We start from the raw sequence: 21,003 nt of genomic DNA, 5'->3' as shown, positions 1-21,003 counted from the left end.
TATATATATATATATATATATATATATATATATATATATATATATATATATATATATATATATATATATACCAATAAGTCAAAGATACATATAAAAAGAAGACTTAAGATAATAGCAAGTTAAACAGTTAGGGAGATCCATGCTTTCTACTTCACATTGTAGACTCAGAAGAACCTCAGAAATCCTGGATATGGAAGAAGGACCCAAAATAGCATAGGTTCCCTATTTCATACCTGTCTAACTGCTCAGAAGCATCAGACATAGTAGATGTATACAGACCCAACAGTACACATTTTTCCAACTGGGAGATGCTTAATAAGTACTTGTTGATCACATGACTTCTTGATGAGAGTAGCAGCAGGGGACTTCCAACCGCACAGCTTTGGTGTGATATCCCAACCAAGCATAGAGCAAGTGCCCTCTGGGACTTTCAGCCCCCTTGCTGTGTATTCAATGTTCTATCACAGAACCATGTGATTATAAGGATGGGACCTCACCACAGATTTTAGCCACTACTGCTGAGCTATGGCTCTAACATTTAACAAGTATCTTTCTCTGCCCTTCTTTCCATATCTCTCTCCTTGTCTGAGTCTGACCTGTTCCCACTCAGTCTTATGCCCCCAGCCAGGCCAGTTGTTTAGGACTACCATGTTAGTCTTTGTCCTTGTGATACTCTGAATCTTCAGAATTTTTGCATTTCCAGAGAGGTTGTAATCCTCCCTCTTGACTCTGGCTCCTGAGCTCATGCGAAATAGAGAATTCATTTGTCCCACTGGATAGCAAGCTTTCTGATAACAGGAGTCCTTGGGGTCCATGAATAAATCAGTAACTAATCAATCATCTAGATATCTCTCCATTATCTACTTATTAGTATGTGTTTGTTCCATGTTGTCATTTGTCTACTTAGCATCCATCATTTATTTCTGTACACCAACCCATCTATAAATTTTCCCTTCTAACATTTGTTTGTTCTTCTGTCATTTCTCTTTCTCAATTTTTTCTCTTTCCCTCTTTCTCTCTCTCTTTCTGTCTCTTGCATCTGCCTGGCACTTCTGTACCCTCTCCCAATCCTTATATTCTCCCCTCATTTGTATGACTTCCTTTCGTGCTTCTATTCTCCCTCCCATCAATCATTTCTTTATGTCCTAGTTCTTCCATATCCGAGGTTATCTTTTCCACTGCATGGGTGGCATCTAATCATAGAAAGCATGCCAATTGACATATGGATGGGTCTTATATAAGAAAGTCAATGTAAGAGTTGAAGCTGTAGGCTTTCGCACCAGACCAAACCTCTGATTATATTCGGAACTTTGGCCTCAGACCTATTTTCAGTTATTTGCCCCTGGCATGCTAAACAGCCAATATCCTCTGTCATCTTAGCCTCTGTCACATTCTCCTTTTCCCCCTCACAAGAGTTTGGACTCTTTGCCATGACTTTGCCTACAATTTGAACTATCTGACTTCTATGTGTCTGTGTCCATCTTAACTTTTACTCTCTAGGGGGATTTATGACAGTTTATTTCAATTAGTTCTGTTTCCTTCATGAATCAACAAGCTGTCAAGGGTTTAGACTGTGTTTGACTTATGTCTGTACCCCTAGAACTACGTGTATTTTAGAAGACATATAGTAAACACAAGAATAAATACTTAGAATGAATAATGAAAGTTTAAATATTTCATACTCCAATACTGCCTTGTTCAAGCATCGTAACCACTTAGCTTCTTTTGCTGAGAAAAATTGGAAGATCGGTCATATTGATATTTTTCCCTCAAAGACAAGTGCAGGTAGGTTTGCAGCAGCTCTTGTGTAGTCCACAAATATTGATTGGCCACTTACTGTGTTCTTGACATTAATGTACATACTTGTCTATGTCTATGAATAAAACACTTCTATTGAAGCAGGCATTTTATGTCTCTATGAACGAACCATCCATGGATGAAGGACATTTGACTGGTGGAGCTGAGGGGACACTTAATATATCCATACTAGCTCCTTGTATGATAATCTAGCTCATTGAATGGAAAGAGGAGGTAGGGACAGAAGTTGCTTAGGAAGTGATTTCAGAACTGACTTCCTGACTCTTTCTTGCTGTAGGAGAAACACCCCTGTCAGTAGGCCGCACTCATGGCATGTAGCCAAGCTGTTGGAAGGGTGCCCTGAAGCGGCCACCACCATGAATTTCCCTTCTGAAGCTTTCAGCTTATCCTGGCATTCCGGTTGCAACACAAGGTGAGTCTAGGACTCTCCCCTCAAGGCGGACTTGAGGATGGACATCTTGGCCACTCTCTTCCTTTAATCTTGTCCCTGCTGGATATTTTAGAGCTGGCTATGTATAACAGAAAAGGGCATGGACATCTAGAGTCCCTGGCTAACATGCTAGCACCATGACTTTGAGTCTGCATCTTTATTTCTTGATAGTGTTTCCTCAAAGTAGTTCATTTGGATCACAAAGATCTGCCCTGATTCTTATCCTATTTCACTAGTTATTCTTTCTTGGATTCTTTTCTTGATTCCTGTGGGAGGCAGTCTTCTCTATCTCTAGTCACTCACTAGGAACTTCCTATACTGTTCATTGGCTCTTTCACAGAACAGAAATCTCCAAAGCAGGGACCTGCCCAAGCCACAGGGTCTAGCTCAATGCAAAGAGCTTGGTATTGACCATTTTTATTGAAACAACTACTCAAGGGACAAACAACTTGTCTGTTTTTTTTCCCCCACAGTCGCAGAGACAGCCAAATTGTAGTCCTCAGCTGCATTTTCCCTTCAGTAATCAGATCTTCCCTCCAAGAATGGGTTTTTGTTGTGGGGGCTCAAGGAAGCTAAAACTTAAGGGGTGAGTTTTCTCTAATCCAATAATTTTATTTGGTATTAGAAGCCTGGAGGCATGGCCCAGGCAGTTTTGTTCTAGAATATACAAAAATATATTCCATATTTGGCTCCTGTCCTGGGTGTGTGTACATGTATATCCCAGCAAATAGTGGGGTGAATAGTAGGTTCCCTTACCAATAATAAATGAATGTATTCTTAGCTCAGAGACAAGTGAACAGAATAGTTAAGACCATGCAATAAGCAAGAATAAGGGGGAACTGGTCTAGAGGTCTCATGAGATGCTGTTACAGCTCAGCTGTGCCTTTCTTTCTGAGCTATGGCCTTTCTGAGAGCAACTTGACACCTCTGAGGTTCTGGGCAAAGAGAGTTAATGGCAATTCTTGGCTCAGTATGACTGTGTGTGTGGGAAATGGTATTTAACATTTAAAATTATGTCTTATCCTTGGTCTTCTCAGTGTAAGTTTAGTGGTGGGAGATAAGGGAGATATGGATGAGCAATATCCACTCTTTTATCATTCCTAGTAGTAGAAAGGACACTGATAACAACAGCACCAACTGAGAGTAGCTACTGTCATGTAATGATGCCTTGGCTCTTAGTTTATGTGATTTCACCTACAGCTGCACTCTGGCAGAGATATTACTATTTTTCTCCATTTGAAGGTGTTATCAGAAAGGAACTAAGACTTTGCATTGAGAGAGACCTGGATTTCAATTGAGCTACAGCTTCTTTAGCAGCTTTCTGAAATAGTTTGGTTTACTCCATGAGTTAGAAAGTGAAGAAAATTATCTCATTTGGGCTTCAAATGTAAGGTTGGAAAGAGCTTCAGTGTATAGTCAGAATTTCTATTATCAAGAAAAATGGTAGTTTCTGGGGATGTAGCCCAGAAACAGAGCCTTTCTCTAGCATGTTCCAGTCCCTCAGTCCTACCACCAGCCCTACAAACAAAGTGATGTGGAATTTCCAGAATTTAAAAACAAAAAACAAAAAAAACAAACCTTTAAACTCCAATTCTTATTGTGCCCCTAGTTAGAGTTTGTAAAAGCTGTCTTTTTAAAACACTTCCCATTGTGTAGCTTGTTTTATTGACACCAGAGATTTTCAAAAGTGTGGTATGGCCCAGTGGCCTGGGTTATGGCAAGCCCTCTGTGTGACTGTGATGCACACTCAGGTTGAGAATCACAGATTTATGAAATGGTCTCACTAAGGTGGAATCCACCCTATGGGGCTCCTCTCTAAAGCTGGTGTTCTGTACTGTCTCTCCTGGCAGAGAACCATACACTGACTCAACAAGGACCACTCCAATGCAACTTCAGACTTGATATTACCAGTGCTGTAGTACACGATTCCCATGGCATTTCCCCAATTCCTTGGGATCTTTGTTCATTCTTCTCTTTACAAAATCCGGTTTCTTATTTTGTCATGTTCCTGTGGCATCCCTGTGTCAGTCTCCATATTTAATTTCCCTTTCTTTCCCTTTTGCCTTATTGTCCTTTTATCTATAGCATGGGTGGCTCTGACTTGACCTGTCCTTTTCCATGGTAGACTGGCCAAAGTAGGAATGGTGTCTGATTGGTGGCTAACTAATGCATGTACCCTGTGTCTTACAGTGACGTGAGTGTACAGTGGTGCCCCCTCTCCCGGCATTGCAGCACTGAGAAAAGCAGCTCTATTGGCAGCATGGAAAGCCTGGAACAGCCAGGCCAAGCTACCTACGAGGGCCAGCTTTTACCCATTGACCAGAACATGTACCCCAGCCAGCGTGACTCAGCCTACAGCTCTTTCTCAGCCAGTTCAAATGCCTCTGACTGTGCCCTTTCCCTTAAGCCAGAAGAACCACCCTCCATAGACTGTGTCATGCCAGGCCCAGGGCCAACTAAAGTCACTGTTGGCCAACCTAATGTATCTGAGACCTCAGGAAGTAGCCACAGTACTGGTGAGGACCATATGACCTCCAGTTCCCATGCATCATCCTGCCCAGAAGAAGGCCACCACTCAGGACCTGCCACGCCAGTCCGGGGTCCACCAGATCCTCCAGTGAGGCGGGACAGCCTTCAGGCCTCTAGAGCCCAACTTCTCAATGGAGAACAGTGCTGTGCATCTGAACCTGTGGACTCCTTACAACAGAAGGAGAAGCCAGGCTTAGACACAGTGCTGTCCCCAAGGAACCCTAACCAGTTCTGCTGCTTTAGTGAGCAAGACCATGTAACAGGCGAGGACCGCCAGAACTGTGAGCTTAGCAAGCCTTCTGAATCCAGCCAGGCTGACTTTGAGCATCTACTGATAGAGGTCTCCTCCAAAGCTCTTAATTCCCCAAAAGGTTCTGGCACAGAGTTCAGCCTGCTGAAGGAGGCTGCAGCAGATTTGGCTAACACATTGTCCTTTGGTGCCATTCCACACCTCCGAGGAAGCACAGAACATCGCCATAGTGCTCCTGCACAGCTGCTGGCATCCCACCTGCAACAGGTGCACCTCGATTTCAGAGGCAGCAAGGGGATAGAGATGCCAACTAGTCAGGATGGACACCAGTGGACTGTGTCCCCTTTGCACAACAACCCTAAGGGAAACAAAAGTTCAGGTCTCCCCAAGGGAAGCACCCAGGACCAGCCCAGCAAAGAAAGGAAGACCAGGACCACAGATGATAAGCTGAGGGGTTCTGTACACCAGAGCCAAAATGGCTCCCCACTTGGAGAGGTTGATGGACATTCATCTGAACAAACTTTACTAGACCCAAACCGAGCAAGCAGAGCTAGCAGTGACTTGGCTAGCCAGCCGCCCTCTGCCATTTGTTCGCCTATTCAACAAGCCAGAGATTTCTTTTCAACCCCTAAGGTAGCAGAAGAAATGGAAGAAGGTGACAATGAGCCCAAGGAGTGTGGTCGATTGGGTGGCAGAAGAAGTGGAGGTCCCCGGGGGCGTTCCATTCAAAACAGGAGGAAGAATGAAAGGTTTGCTACCAACCTACGTAATGAAATTCAGTGGAGGAAAGCCCAGCTCCAGAAAAGTAAGGGTCCATTGTCACAATTGTGTGACACTAAGGAACCAGTGCAAGAGACACAAGAGCCTCCAGAGAGTCCTCCACCCTCTGCTTCTAATTTGTCACTTCTCTCTTCATATAAAAATGTCCCTAGCCCCAGAGAGAAGCTCTTCAACAAAAGCATGCTTCTCAGGGCCAAATCTTCAGAATGCCTCAACCAAGCATCAGAGAGCTCCAAAGCTAGAGTAGGATTAGAGGGAAGAATAAGCCCCGGCCAGAGGTCTGGCCAGTCATCTTTGGCCCTGAACACCTGCTGGAAGGCATCTGACTCATCCTCCCTAGACACTGAGAAAGCAAATCCTCACCATGTGGTCTGTAGAGGTCGCTGGAGATGGTCTCCAGAACATAACCCTCAGCCACATGTGGCGCTATCCACAGAAGGTCCTTCCAGCCCAGATGACAACAAAGAACTGAAGACATCTACTGCTCAGGCTAGAGAGGAGGAAGCCATCCTCTTGCCATTTGCAGACCGAAGAAAGTTCTTTGAAGAGAGCAGCAAATCTTTATCTACATCACATTTGCCAGGTTTAACCACTCATAACAACAAGACTTTTACCCAGAGACCAAAACCTATAGACCAAAACTTCCAGTCAGTGAGCTATAGAGAAATAAGACGCCATCTCCTGGACCAATCATATCATTCCACAGAACAGCCATGCCACGCTTCAGACCAATCATATCATTCCACAGAACAGCCATGCCACGTTGCAGACCAATCATATTCCTTGTCGCCACGTCAGTCAGAAACTCCCACTTACCCAGAATGTTTTGCCACCAAAGGCCTAGAAAATTCCCTGTGCTGTAAGTCACTGCACTATGGGGATTTTGATTACCACAGGACTTGTTCTTGTTCCTGCAATGTTCAGGGAACTGTAATGCATGATCCTCACATGTATTATTCTGGAGAAATCTGCCCTGCCTTGCTAAAGAGAAATTTGTTGCCAAACTGCCTCAACTATAGGTGCCACCACCACCAGTGCATCCGGCATACGGCTTGCCATCATAACCCTCAGCATGGTACCCTTGAGGACAGCAACTTGGCACCTGGCAATGCTTGGAAATCCAGGAAGGCTGCGATACAGGTGAGGACTTGGTTCTAGGGTAAGTGAACTTCATTATTCTAAATATAATTACGATTACTTACAATGATGTAGCTTCTTTTGTACACTCGCCACCAAGATTTAAGTATGCCTGTGCAACTTTAGAGGTTGGAGGAAGTAACTTTTGCTTCTTAAAATTAACAGAACTGGAATTTGTTCTTACTGTAAAATTAGTATGAGTGACCTTAAGCAAACTGTGAATCCAATTATAATTTGAAGTTATACTATTTTTTTAAAAGGAAAACTTATGCCCACCTTATAAAACATCTAGTAGTAATAAAATCAAAAAGTAAAATCCATACATGAGATAAAACATGTCTTGTTAAGCCTGGCATATTTTGTTTAACGGAATTTTTTTTTCTGCATGACATTTTTCTGCAAATGCCATGATTACACTTTTCTTTTGACTGACTAATATTGCACTATATATAGTAACCAGAGAACTCTAAGTCCTACCGTAGATTTACTTCCATACTCATGATTATTGTTACAATACCTACAGTAGCTGAGGGACAGAACTGCCATAGATGTCCATCCACAGGTGAAGAGATAACATGGCTCTCCTGTTGGAAAAAAAAAAAAAAGGTGGAGAACAGTGTTTGCCAATATGTATTCACACAAAAGTTGAGGGGAACAAGGCATGGAAGCACATTAAGCAGTTAGATATGGATTAGATTTACATGAAGATATTCATCCACAGGAACAAATTTGTACATGTTATAGGAAGCACATATTACCTAAAATATTATAAACAAATGATACACTTTAACATGAATTCTGAAGTATTCTTGAAGTATACTGATGAATACGCTTTAACATCTCTCACCTATGCATCTTACATATACTTTGGTTTACATATGCCTAAGATCCCAATAGGCTTCAAAGCTATGGTAAACAATATTGTTTTCTGAATATAAATTAAAATACTGTATTACTTCTATATATAAATACATTTAAACTTTGTATATTGGTTTTATATCCTATGACCTTGCTGAATTCACTGATGAATTCTAATAGCTCTCTGGTGGGTTATAGAAGATTTTGCACATAGGTAGTCAATTCATCTTAGAATACAAGGGATTCTATATCTTCATGTTCTGTATGCTTCTTCGTGGAGAAAGGAGCCTAACAGCTTTGCCTGGGATCCCCAGTACAATGTTCAGAATGAATGCTGATGGCAACATTGTTGCTCTGTTTTCAGTACTTCTCTATGAAGTTTGAGCTACAGTCTTGCAGTAATTGTTCTATAGTCACCTTTTATTAGGTTGAAAAATGCCCTTTTAGTCTTAGCTCCAGAGAGGCCTTATTAAAAAAAAAAAAAGAATGGATTTTGTATTCTTTTAAATGTTTCTAATTGCATCAATTGAGATGCCATACAGTTTTAATTTTTGTCTAAATTTATAATGTGAGCCACATTGATTGGATTTTGAATAAGTATCCATGTAGCATTTCCAGGATAAACCCTACTTGGTCATAACTAACTTTTTATGCTGCTAGATCTGATTTATTAACATTTTGCTAAGGCCCTTTGAATCTATATTTATTAGAGATTTTTGTCTATATTACAAAATGTTTGATATTTTTCTAACTAGGTAATGGTAGCTAAATAAGGTAGGAAGCATTCCCTTCTCTTCTATTCTCATGAAGAATTTGTATAGAATTGCTGTTATTTCTTTCTTAAGTATGTGGTAAATTTATCACTGAAATCAGTTGGGCCTGAATTTTCTTTGTGAGAATGTTTTAAACTGCAGATTAATTTCCCCAATAGTAACAGACTTACTGAGGTTATGTGTTTCTTCTTGGGTGAGGTTTTGGTAGCTGGTAGCTTTTGAGGAATTGCTCTACGTCATTTAAGCTTCAACATTTATGCAAATAAAGTTGTTGGAACCTACTTTGGAGTGCACCTAAGAATTCAAGATGTACTGGTTGATGAATAGAGGAGTAAACAGGTACATGATAAGGTGAATACAGAAATAAATGTTAATTATAGCACCTAGGTAGGATACATGTAGACTGCTTTTATCTTATTGGCATATTTGAAAATATTCACAGTGCAGGAAAAAAGAGAGAGAGAAAAGGAAATACAGATAATGGTCTAAAGGCATTGAAGCTGAAACTAGACTAAATGGGTTTAAATTCCTTCCCCAGAATTTATTGTGCCTAATCTTCCCCATCTAAAAGATGAAGGTAATAACAGCACCTGCTTCATAAGTTGGATTAAGTAGCAAACATGTGCAAAGCCTTTAGTGCAGTGACTACCAGACAGTAATCATCTTATAAGTAAGCTATTTTAAGATGAAGGGAAACTTGGTTTAGCTTGAGAAATCTTGGCTGAAAGAAGTACTCATACACAAGTAATAGGGAGAAGAGGCTGAAGGTGAAGGAAAGGATGGCTACAGGGTGCTCATAGGACCAGCACCTCTAAAGTTCAACTGACAGGTAGCACAGCAAGCAGCTGGCTGTAGCAATATAGGCAAGCTACCCCTTTGCCTTACCTCTCCTTTTGTACTTGGAGGAAGGGACACATTGAGTTCCTAATGTCTGTTAGACTAGCTAAGCATATTTCTTTAGAAATTAGGGTTTCAAGTGTGTGTGTAGGAATGTGGCATTTCTACCCTTGTTACCTGAATTATGTATTCCTAACCCATAGCATGGGTTCAGATATTCCATCTCTGGTGATTAAAGTAGTTGCTGTAGTGTGAGCCTGCTCTTTCTTCCATGGAGACAAAGAAGGTTGGGGAGATAACTAGCTCTGGCTCAGTGATAGCCAGAGAAGTAAAATCAGCATATACCCACATCCCATGTATTTTATGCCAGTTAGGTTCACATACATAGCCAGATAATTTCACTTAATACTTATCTGAGACAGCTAAGAAAACAAAGTCTGAGAGATCAAACATCTCACAAGGTGCAGAGCCAGGATTTGAACATGAAGATAACATATATGGCTGTCTACTGGATTCTGGGTACTTCAAATGCATTGAGTCTTCTAGCAATCAATAAATAGGTACTCTAGTCATGAATATGCTACCATATAGCGAGTACCATGTATTTGTGGTATAATATATACAAACATGAATATATATATATATATACATGTAGTATCAATGTATACATAAACATACCTACACATAACATATGTGTGTTATTATAACATGTATATGTATAACATATCTATCATATATATTATAGAATGTATAGCATATGTGAGTATGTATAACATACCATATAGCTAACTTAAAGGGGACTGTAGGCCATCCACTTAGTGAAGGGCAGATGAGGAAGCCAAAGCTCTGCTTCTAGCTGCAGAGACTATGTTCTGGAATGTGTACGACCTGCCTTCCTATAAGTAGATTTCAAAGCCTAGGCCCCCTTCCTACGTAACAAACAGGGTGACTTCTCACCTTATCACTTAAACCAAAGCAGCAAGTTCTACCATAGTCCTCAACTGCTACCTGTTGTGATTATTGCTCCCTTGGTTCAAAGAGCACAGACCAGTTATAGGAAAATAAGTGGCTCAAGCAAAAGAGTAAAGTAATACTGAGAATGAGGGAAGGTCAGGGAGAATGGATGGAGGGTTTCATCTGTTTTACCCACTGTTATTTTCTAAGCACTTTCACAGGACTAAACAGAACATGGACAGGAAATCCTGGCACTTGCTGTGGCTGAACAAGTTATAGTGCTTTGTGGGCAGTGATATCTCACGAAATGTTTCAAGGCAAACATGACCTGAAGTATACATTGTTAGAATTGCTCAGATGTCCCCCAGAGACTGCTCTCTGGTTTTTTGAAAGCTGGAGTTGGGAAATAAACCTCACCTTCTTCATACTAACATTTAGAATGAAGTTTTCTGTGATGCAGACAGGGTCTGTGTTGTTCGGGCTGGTCTCGTGCACTCAAGTGATCTTCCTGCCACAGATTCCCAAGTGCTTTGACTACAGAAGCCTTCTAAATACCATGCATTGTGCCAGGAATTCACTGCACTTCTCATTTGAGCCTCACTAGCAATCTTTATTTACCAAAAAGCAAACTCGGGTTTGAAGTGACAACAGAATGTCCCTCATATAGCACAGATAATAAATGTCTTAGCCAGTATAACTTACCAAAGACATATATTCATTCTGCTTTACTGAGTGTTTGTCCCTGAAAGAGAGGCCCGGCTGGGGCTAAGGCAATAAACCTTGGAAAGGTTTAATAAGTCTAATAGCAGTATTAGAGCAAAATGAATTTAAGAGATCAGTGTGGCTTAGGAAAATGCCTTCTCTTGGGTTAAGCTCTTGAGTTGCCAGGTGTAGAGTGCTAAAATGAAAAAGCAGAAAGAACCTGAAAAGCAAACATGCATCCAGGTTCAGGCTGTAGGGAACCTACCATGTGTGGCTGAGTGATTCAGGAATATCCACACTTCTATAATGTGTGAACAAGGGCACTTAATACTTGATCTCCTAGAGAAGAGCTCATGGCAGCCCCTGTCTGAAGATGTACTCAAAGGAGTAACAGCAATTGCAGGATGAGGGTAGCCAACATCTCGGTTCTACCTTTGCCCACCCTGGGAGAGGGTTTCTGCAGCAGGACCTCCTGCTTCAAAACTCCCTTCAGGTCAGTGCCTCCAAGATGTTTTCTGTATTGGAAGAAGCAGGAAAGATGAACAGGATCATCCAGTAAGCAAACAAAAAGACCTCTATCCCTCAGTGCAAGCAAGAGGTAGAGCAAAGAGCAAACATGCTAAACCAGTTTTTGGCAGGGTTTGGGAGGGAAGGGGAGCAAGAGGAAAATGCAGCGTTCTTAGCCCACAGTGTTGTGTCCCTGAGTACTTTCTGTATATCTACATGAGTGCAGTAGCTCATCAGGCTTCCCAAAAGAAAGGCAGCCTTTCAAGTGTACATTTTTGAAGCCTGTCTGAGTGAGTTTATGCTACCAGCCAAGTAGGCTGGCCAGGCTGCTATTTTTGAAACTACCTGGATAACTGGCTGTTCCAAGTTCCCTAACTTATCATAATTTTCTTTTGCAGGAATTTCCTGTGGACAAGTGGAAGCCAATAACAGGAAACAGGAAAATTAGTTGTTCAGGGAGGTAAGTGACTGCTCAGGGATTTGGGGGTGACTTTGTGCCTCTGAGGCTTCTGTAGCAATTGTGATGGCTTTTGGTTTGCTTGAGTTTCTTTGACAAAACTGGTATGCTGTTCACACCAAGTATTTGTTGCTATAGATATAATCTAATGTATTTCCTACACCACCATCTGAATATAGACCCAATAGATTGTGAGAGCATTTTGGAATACGTAGAACTCAGTAGTATTGGAAAGATATGTTTCAGGCAGCCCTGTCTAGATATGCCTGATGACACAGAGAAAAAGACTCCTGGAACAAGAGAGAAGATACACAGGGCTTGTGGCCCTATCTTCCCAATAGCCACAAGCAGTTGGAGTGAACAGAAAGGGGGGACTATTCACTTGGTCCACCACTGCTGAAGGTATCTGTTTCTTCGGTTCTGCCACTACACACTTTTTTAGTAGGACCTATTGAGAACTTGAGGGCTGTAAAATCAGTTTATAGCACACTTTTAGTAGGACTTATTGAGGACCTGACGGCTGTAAAAACAGTTTATACTGGTGATAAGTCCTGGAGAAAGGCACATGTGGCTTGGAATAAAGAGCTGCTTTGCATCTAACTCCTATAATTGTGGATCTTGTTACCCAGTACTCATATTCCTTAGAGATTAGGTGCCTTAAGTAGTGGCTCTAGGTAAATCAGATAGTGGATAGTCACCTTCTTCTGGATTGTTGCCTGTCTGGTCAGATCTCTCTCTCTCTCTCCCTCTCCCTCTCCCTCCCCCCTCTGTCTTCTGCACAACATCTTGGTATGCCTTTTCAGCCAGTTTTTCTCAGGCCAAATATTAAAAGAGGGTTCTCCATGATTCTGAGTCCAGTTTCCATCTCTGAAATAGTGGAGGAGACAAAAACGAAGGCTCCAAGCTGTGCCTCTGGTTCTCCAGGTGAAGGCACTAAGACACATGAAGAGAATCTTGGTCTACTGGCCCTTAAATAGTCCAGAATTCTTTCAGGTGATCTACATTATGCTCTATTATTTTTAATTAAAATATAATTACATCATTTCTCCCTTTCCTTTCTTCCCTCCAACTCTCCCATGTCCTCTCCCTCCACCACTTCCATGCTTCCTCTTATCCTCTCTCACAGGTATGAGCTCTTTTTATTATTATTATTATTTTCACAGTACACATGTGGATAGGTGTATGAATGCAACCTGCTGAGTCTATCCAGTATTGCTTGCATTTATGATTTTAGGCATGTCTACTTGGTATTGGATAACCAATCAGGGATTCCTCCACGAGGACCACTAATCACGAGCTTCTTTGATGAGGGATAAGAGCTGTGGTTCGCTATGATGGTAACCAACAGCTATCTCACTAGATTTAAGGCCCACTAAACAAGAGGAAAATCATACGTCATACCAGAAACTTAGCCAACTACCCAGGGCTACTGAGGTTGTTGGTCTTAGAGGAAACTTACTACTAGAGAAAAGTAAAAACTACCTCTGTTCTTGCTACACAATGGAATACTACTCATCTAGTAAAAACAAGGAAATCATGAAATTTGCAGGCAAATGGATGGAAGTAGAAAAGATCATCCTGAGTGAGATATCCCAGAATCAGAAAGACAGGTAGGTATATACTCATTTATTAGTGGATGTTAGCCATACAATATAGGATATCTATCTACAGATGTAAAGAAGGTAAACAACAAGGAAGACGCTAGGGAGGATGCTTAAATCTCATTCAGAATGGCAAACAAGATAGACACCAGAAGCAGTGGAAGAGAGGAAACAGGATGGGAGCCTACAATAGAGGGTCCTCTGAAATGATTTACCCAATAGGGTATGGAGGCAGATGCTGAGACTCAGGGAGCAGAGGGCAGGGAGTCTCATGGAAGAAGAAAGGGATGGGAATAGAGGGACATGAAGTGGACAGGAGCCCCACAAGGAGACCACAAAACTAAAAGATTTGAACCCAGGGGGTCCTGCAGAGACTGGTGCACCATGGAGGACCATGCATGGGGAGGACCTAGACCCCCTGCTCAGATGTGGGCAATTGGCAGCTCAGTCTCCATGTGGATCTCTGAGTGGTGGGAGCAGGGGCTGCCTTTATCATGAACTCACTTGACTGCTCTTTGATCACTTGCTCCTGATGATACAGCCTTGCCAGGCCATGGAGGAAGAGGGTCCAGGCAGCCCAGCTGAGACTTAACAGGCTATAGGCAGATGGCAATATTGGAGAACTCCCCCTTTCAGTGGACTAGGAGAAGGGGGTGAGGGGAAGAGGAGAGAGGGTTGGGGGAGTTGAGGGAGGGTGCTTCAGTTGGGATATATAATAAACAAATTGTGAAGAAAAAAATGAAAATAAAAATTAAAAATAACTACTACTTAGAGGAAAAGCCACTTTGTTCAAATGGCATAATTCCTAACTATATTCTAAATGCTTGCCCCCTGATTTGACAGTATAGTTGGTAATTATTTTGCCTTGTCTTTGATTTCAAAGTCTAGGAAGTGTATTCATTTTTCCCTGCAATGGGAAAGGGGATTATGTCCAATATTAATCATCTATGACTATTAGTCACTGGAATGGATCATTCTATATTCACAATTGTAGTTACTCTTTACAGTAGTTCTTTTGCTGCTGATTTTACAAATGAGGTCCAGAGAAGTTATATAACTTACCTGAGGTCACAAATAACAAATGGTAGTGCTAGGTTTCAGATAGTCTGACCCCCAAATTCCAAACCCTTCTCCCTCATTTTACCTGCTTCCTTTGGGATCCATAAAGGGCAGCCTGCAAATAGATTCCTCAACATAGTGTTTCAGGAGTCCAATTCTTAGGTAGATATTCTACAGGATTCTATGGCTGGTCTTGATCACCATTCCTCTACGACAAGGTCTGGACTGGCTTATGCTATGTCCTTGGGGATGTTATTTTAATCTAGTGACACTGTCAATTTTCATATATTATTAGATTGATACTCTTTTTATTTTTTATTATTATTTACACTTTATTCATTTTGTATTCCCCATAAGCCCCTTCCTCCTCCCCTCCCGATCCTACCCGTCCTCTCTTTTCTGCATGCATGCCCCTCCCCAAGTCCACTGATAGGGGAGGTCTTCCTCTCCTTCTTTCTGATCTTAGACTATCAGCTCTCATCAGAAGTGGCTGCATTGTCATCTTCTGTGGCCTGGTAAGGCTGTTCGCCCCTCAGGGGGAGGTGATCAAAGAGCAGGCCAATCAGATTATGTCAGAGGCAGTCCCTCTTCCCATTACTATGTAACCCACTTGGACACTGAACTGCCATGGGCTACATCTGTGCAGGGGTTCTAGGTTATCTCTATGAATAGTCCTTGGTTGGAGTATGAGTCTCTGCGAAGTTCCCTGTGTTCAAATTTTCTTGTTCTGTTGCTCTCTTTGTGGATTTCCTGTCCTCTCCAGCTCTTGCTATTTTCCACTTCTTACATAAAATTCCATTCAGTCTGCCCGACAGTTGGCCATCAGGCTCAGCATCTGCTTTGATAGTCTGCAGGGCAGATGCTTTCAGAGGCCCTCTGTGACAGGTTCCTAGGTTGTTTCCTGTTTTCTTCTTCTGGCTTTCAGAAGCCCTCTGTAGCAGGTTCCTAGGTTGTTTCCTGTTTTCTTCTTCTGATGTCCATCCTCTTTGCCTTTCAGGATGGGGATTGAGCGTTTTAGTTAGGGTACTCTCTTTTGCTTAGTTTGTTTAGATGTACCAATTTTAGTGGGTTTATCCTATGTTGTATGTTTATATGAGTGAATATATACCGTACTGTTAAAAGAAGACATGATACCTTCAGCACCGCCTTATTCTACGTGCTTAATACAGAGATGTCTTTCAAGTAGTACTTAACATTTGTAGGCCAAAAGAAGAAATGGAACTTATTCACCACTACATGGATGAAAAGACACAAAAACAATAACACTAATATTTCTGTGTTTTTCTTTCTTTCTTTTTATTTTCTTCAACACTAGTCTTGTTCATACTAGGCAAATGTCCTCACCATAAAGCAACACCCCAAGACAGTAAATACTTCAGTTATATACTGTAGGTACCAGTGAATGCATTTTATAAGTTCTTATTTATCACTGTAAAGTTGTAGAGTAGATACAATCAGTGTAGGTAGAGTTTCTTCTGCATTTATTGCAGGGAAGCAACTGAAGCACACATAAACACATTCATTTGCCTAAAGCTTTTCAGCTGCTAAGCTAATTCTCCTCAAACAGTCTCGCTTCAGAAACAGTGTTATACATCCTACCAGTCTCCAAAATGTTTCTCCTACACACTTGTCAGCTTTATAAAAAAAAATGTATCATGTGTACTGCCTTTTGCTTAGCAAGGTGGGAGATACTAGCTAAAGAGGAGCAAGAAGTAGTGTCTACCAACCAATTAAAAAAAGAGTAACCCGCACAAAGTTCAACAACAGTAATAGCACATTATTGCTTGAAGACCAACCTATATGCTATGGTTTGAGTTGCACAACTTATGGGAGAACTTCCTAACAATTCCAGCAGGAAGGTATTGGATCTCAGGGTTGAGTGTGCAACAGAAACAGCTGGATAGCTTGTTGAAAAATGAGAGCCAGTTGGATTCCCAGAAAATTAATTTCATTGTGTGAAATGGGGCTCAAAATCAGCATTGCTAACTGGCTCCTTGGGTGATGCTGCCACAGGCAGTCCAGACACATACATTGACACATACATTAAGGTTCAGAGAGATGTGTGCAGTCAAGCTCTCAAGGCTGATAAGGGGTCAGTTCGGCTTTTAAACAAGCTTTGCCATACAATAGTTTCCAAAAGGACACAGAGCTTAAACAAGAAACAGCAGGACCCAGTAAATGAGAAGTATGTATTTATTGTGTATTGTTTCAGTTCATGAGAGGATAAGAAAGCTGAAGGCTGAAAGTGGTAGGAGAGGAGACTAAACAAGGTGTCTTGTATGACTCAATTGTACTACTAAGACTATGTCCTTGGAGTTATACTGTCTGAATTGAATCCACATTCATGTGCATCTTTCTCCATCTCCTTCCCCTCACTGACTCCTCCTTCTCATATCTTTCTTATCTCTATCACTATTTGTATGTCTTCTTGTTTGCAAGATATGATAAGAGCAATAACATCAAAGATTTGTGAGACTTAAATGACTAAATATAGAGGAAACTCTTTCAAACAAGACTTAACACTCTTTTTTTAAAATCTTTTATTTTTTTTTATTAATTACACTTTATTCATTTTGTATCCCCCCATGAGCCCCTCCCTCCTCCCCTGCCGATCCCACCCTCCCTCCCCTTTCTGCATGCATGCCACTCCCCAAGTCCACTGATAGGGGAGGTCCTCCTCTCCTTCTTTCTGATCTTAGTCTATCAGTTCTCATCAAAAGTGGCTGCATTGTCCTCTACTGTGGCCTGGTAAGGCTGCTCCCCCCTCAGGGGGAAGTGATCAACGAGCAGGCCAATCAGATTATGTCAGAGGCAGTCCCTCTTCCCATTACTATGGAACCCACTTGGACACTGAACTGCCATGGGCTACACCTGTGCAGGGGTTCCAGGTCATCTCCACAAATAGTCCTTGGTTGGAGTATGAGTCTCTGGGAAGTTCCCTGTGTTCAAATTATCTTGTTCTGTTGCTCTGCTTGTGGAGTTCCCGTTCCCTCCAGCTCTTACTATTTCCCACTTCTTACATAAAATTCCATTCACTCTGCCCATCAGTTGGCCATCAGGCTCAGCATCTGCTTTGACAGTCTATACTGCAGAAGCTTTCAGAGGCCCTCTGTGGCAGGTTTCAAGGTTGTTTCCTGTTTTCTTCTGGCTTTCAGAGGCCCTCTGTAGCAGGTTCCGAGGTTGTTTCCTATTTTCGTTTTCTTCTGATGTACATCCTCTTTGCCTTTCAGGATGGGGATTGAACATTTTAGTTAGGGTCCTCTCTTTTGCTTAGTTTGTTTAGATGTACAGCTTTTAGTGGGTTTATTCTATATTGTATGTTTATATGAGTGAGTATATACCGTGAGTGTCTTTTTGCTTCTGGGTCAACTCACTCAGGATGATCCTTTCCAGGTCCCACCATTTACCTGCAAATTTCATGATTTCCTTATTTTTCATTGCTGAGTAATACTCCATTGTATAGATGTACCACAGTTTCTGCATCCATTCTTCAGTTGAGGGGCATCTGGGTTGTTTCCAGCTTCTGGCTATTACAAATAAAGCTGCTACAAACATGGTTGAACAAATGTCCTTGTTGTGTACTTGCGCCTCTTTGGGTATATGCCTAGGAGTGGTATGGCTGGATCTTGAGGAAGCGCTATTCCTAGTTGTCTGAGAAAGCGCCAGATTGATTTCCAGAGTGGTTGTACCAGTTTACATTCCCACCAGCAGTGGAGAAGGGTTCCCAGCATGTGTTGTCCCTTGAGATTTTCATCTTGGCCATTCTGATGGGTGTAAGGTGAAATCTCAGGGTTGTTTTGATTTGCATTTCCCTAATGGCTAATGAGGTTGAGCATTTCTTTAAGTGCTTCTCTGCCATTCGATATTCCTCTGCAGAGAATTCTCTCTTTAGCTCTGTTCCCCATTTTTTAAGTGGATTACTTGTTTTGTTGCTTTTCAGCTTGTTTAGTTCTTTATATATATTGGATATGAGTCCTCTATCAGATAGAGGGTTGGTGATGATTCTTTCCCAATCTGTAGGCAGTCGCTTTGTTTTGATGACGGTGTCCTTTGCTTTACAGAAGCTTTTCAATTTCATGAGGTCCCATTTATTGATTGTTGCTCTTAGAGCCTGTGCTGTTGGTGTTCTGTTCAGGAAGTTTTCTCCTGTACCAATGAGTTCTAGGGTATTCCCCACTTTTTTTTCTAGCCGATTTAATGTGTCTGGTTTTATGTTGAGGTCTTTGATCCACTTGGACTTCAGTTTTGTGCAGGGTGATAAGTATGGATCTATTTTCATTTTTCTACATGTAGACACCCAGTTGGACCAGCACCATTTGTTGAAGATGCTATCTTTTTTCCATTGTATGGTTTTGGCATCTTTGTCAAAAATCAGGTGTCCGTAAGTGTGTGGGTTTATTTCTGGGTCTTCTGTTCGATTCCATTGATCCACCATTCTGTTTCTATGCCAGTACCATACAGTTTTTATAACTGTTGCTCTATAGTACAGCTTGAGATCAGGGATGGAGATACCTCCAGAAGATCTTTTATTGTAGAGGATTGTTTTAGCAATTCTCGGTTTCTTGTTATTCCATACGAAGTTGAGAATTTTTCTTTCCAGGTCTGTAAAGAATTGTGTTGGCAATTTGATGGGAATTGCATTAAATCTGTAGATTGCTTTTGGTAAGATGGCCATTTTTACTATGTTAATCCTGCCAAGCCATGAGCATGGGAGATCTTTCCATCTTCTCATATCTTCCTCTAATTCTTTCTTCAGAGACTTGAAATTTTTTTTATACAAGTCTTTGACTTGCTTGGTTAGGGTTACGCCAAGGTACTTTATGTCATTTGTGGCTATTGTGAATGGTGTTGTTTCTCTAATTTCTTTCTCAGCCCTTTTGTCTTTTGTATACAGGAGTGCTACTGATTTTTTTGAGTTAATTTTATATCCGGCCACTTTGCTGAAGGTGTTTATCAGCTGTAGGAGTTCCCTGGTAGAGTTTTTGGGGTCACTCATATATACTATCATATCATCTGCAAATAGTGATAATTTGACTTCTTCTTTTCCCATCTGTATCCCTTTGATCTCCTTCGACTGTCTTATTGCTCTAGCAAGGACTTCCAGCACTATGTTGAAGAGATATGGAGACAGTGGGCAGCCTTGTCTTGTCCCTGATTTCAGAGGGATTGCTTTAAGTTTCTCTCCGTTCAGTTTGATGTTGGCTATAGGCTTGCTGTATATCGCCTTTACTATGTTTAGATATGTGCCTTGTATCCCTGATCTCTCCAGTACTTTAAACATGAATGGATGTTGGATTTTGTCAAATGCTTTTTCAGCATCTAGGGAGATTATCATGTGGTTTTTTTCTTTCAGTTTGTTAATATGGTGGATCACATTGATGGATTTCCGTATATTGAACCACCCCTGCATACCTGGGATGAAGCCTACTTGGTCATAGTGGATAATATCTTTGATGTGTTCTTGGATCCGGTTTGCAAGTATTTTGTTAAGTATTTTTGCATCAATGTTCATAAGGGAGATTGGCCTGAAATTCTCTTTCTTTGTTGAGTCTTTGTGAGGTTTAGGTACCAAGGTGATTGTGGCTTCATAGAATGAATTTGGTAGTGTTCCTTCTGTTTCTATTTTGTGGAATAGTTTGAAGAGAATTGGAGTTAGCTCTTCTTTGAAGGTCTGGTAGAATTCTGCGCTGAAGCCATCTGGTCCTGGGCTTTTTTTGGATGGGAGACTTTTGATGACTGCTTCTATTTCTTTGGGGGATATAGGACTATTTAGTTGATTTACCTGGTCCTGATTCAGCTTTGGTGAGTCAAATCGATCAAGAAAATTGTCCATTTCATTTAGATTTTCAAATTTTGTGGCATATAGACTTTTGAAGTAAGTCCTAATGATTGTTTGGATTTCCTCAGTGTCTGTAGTTATGTCCCCCCTTTCATTTCTGATTTTGTTGATTTGGGTGGTGTCTCTCTGCCTTTTAGTTAGCTTGCCTAAGGGTTTGTCTATCTTGTTGATTTTCTCAAAGAACCAGCTCTTGGTTTCATTGATTCTTTGAATTGTTTTATTTGTTTCTAATTGATTGATTTCAGCCCTGAGTTTGATTATTTCCAGCCGTCTACTCCTTTTTGGTGTGTCTGCTTCTTCTTTTTCTAGGGTTTTTAAGTGGGCCATTAAGTTGCTTGAATGAGCTGTCTCGAATTTCTTCTTGAAGGCACTTAGTGCTATGAACTTTCCTCTTAGCACTGCTTTCATTGTGTCCCACAAGTTAGGGTATGTTGTGTCTTCATTTTCATTGAGTTCTAGAAAGGCTTTAATT

At 41.3% G+C, this 21,003-nt stretch overlaps 1 protein-coding gene across 1 annotated transcript in view; it reads left to right on the top strand.

Moving 5' to 3' along the window:
* The window catches only part of Shroom4 (shroom family member 4), a 226,703-nt gene that overhangs the window by 169,340 nt on the left and 36,360 nt on the right, over positions 1-21,003 (top strand). The window contains exons 3-5 of the mRNA XM_055597542.1: positions 2,096-2,230; positions 4,439-6,947; positions 11,974-12,035. Coding sequence (XP_055453517.1) covers positions 2,096-2,230; positions 4,439-6,947; positions 11,974-12,035 — 2,706 coding nt within the window. The remainder of the gene's footprint in view (positions 1-2,095; positions 2,231-4,438; positions 6,948-11,973; positions 12,036-21,003) is intronic.

This window comes from Psammomys obesus, unplaced genomic scaffold (genome assembly GCF_907164565.1).
Source record: "Psammomys obesus unplaced genomic scaffold, mPsaObe1.curated_primary_1811, whole genome shotgun sequence".
Classification (NCBI taxonomy): domain Eukaryota; kingdom Metazoa; phylum Chordata; class Mammalia; order Rodentia; family Muridae; genus Psammomys; species Psammomys obesus.
The sequence above is the reverse complement of the archived record's forward strand: the minus strand, read 5'-3'. Positions and strand labels throughout refer to the sequence as shown.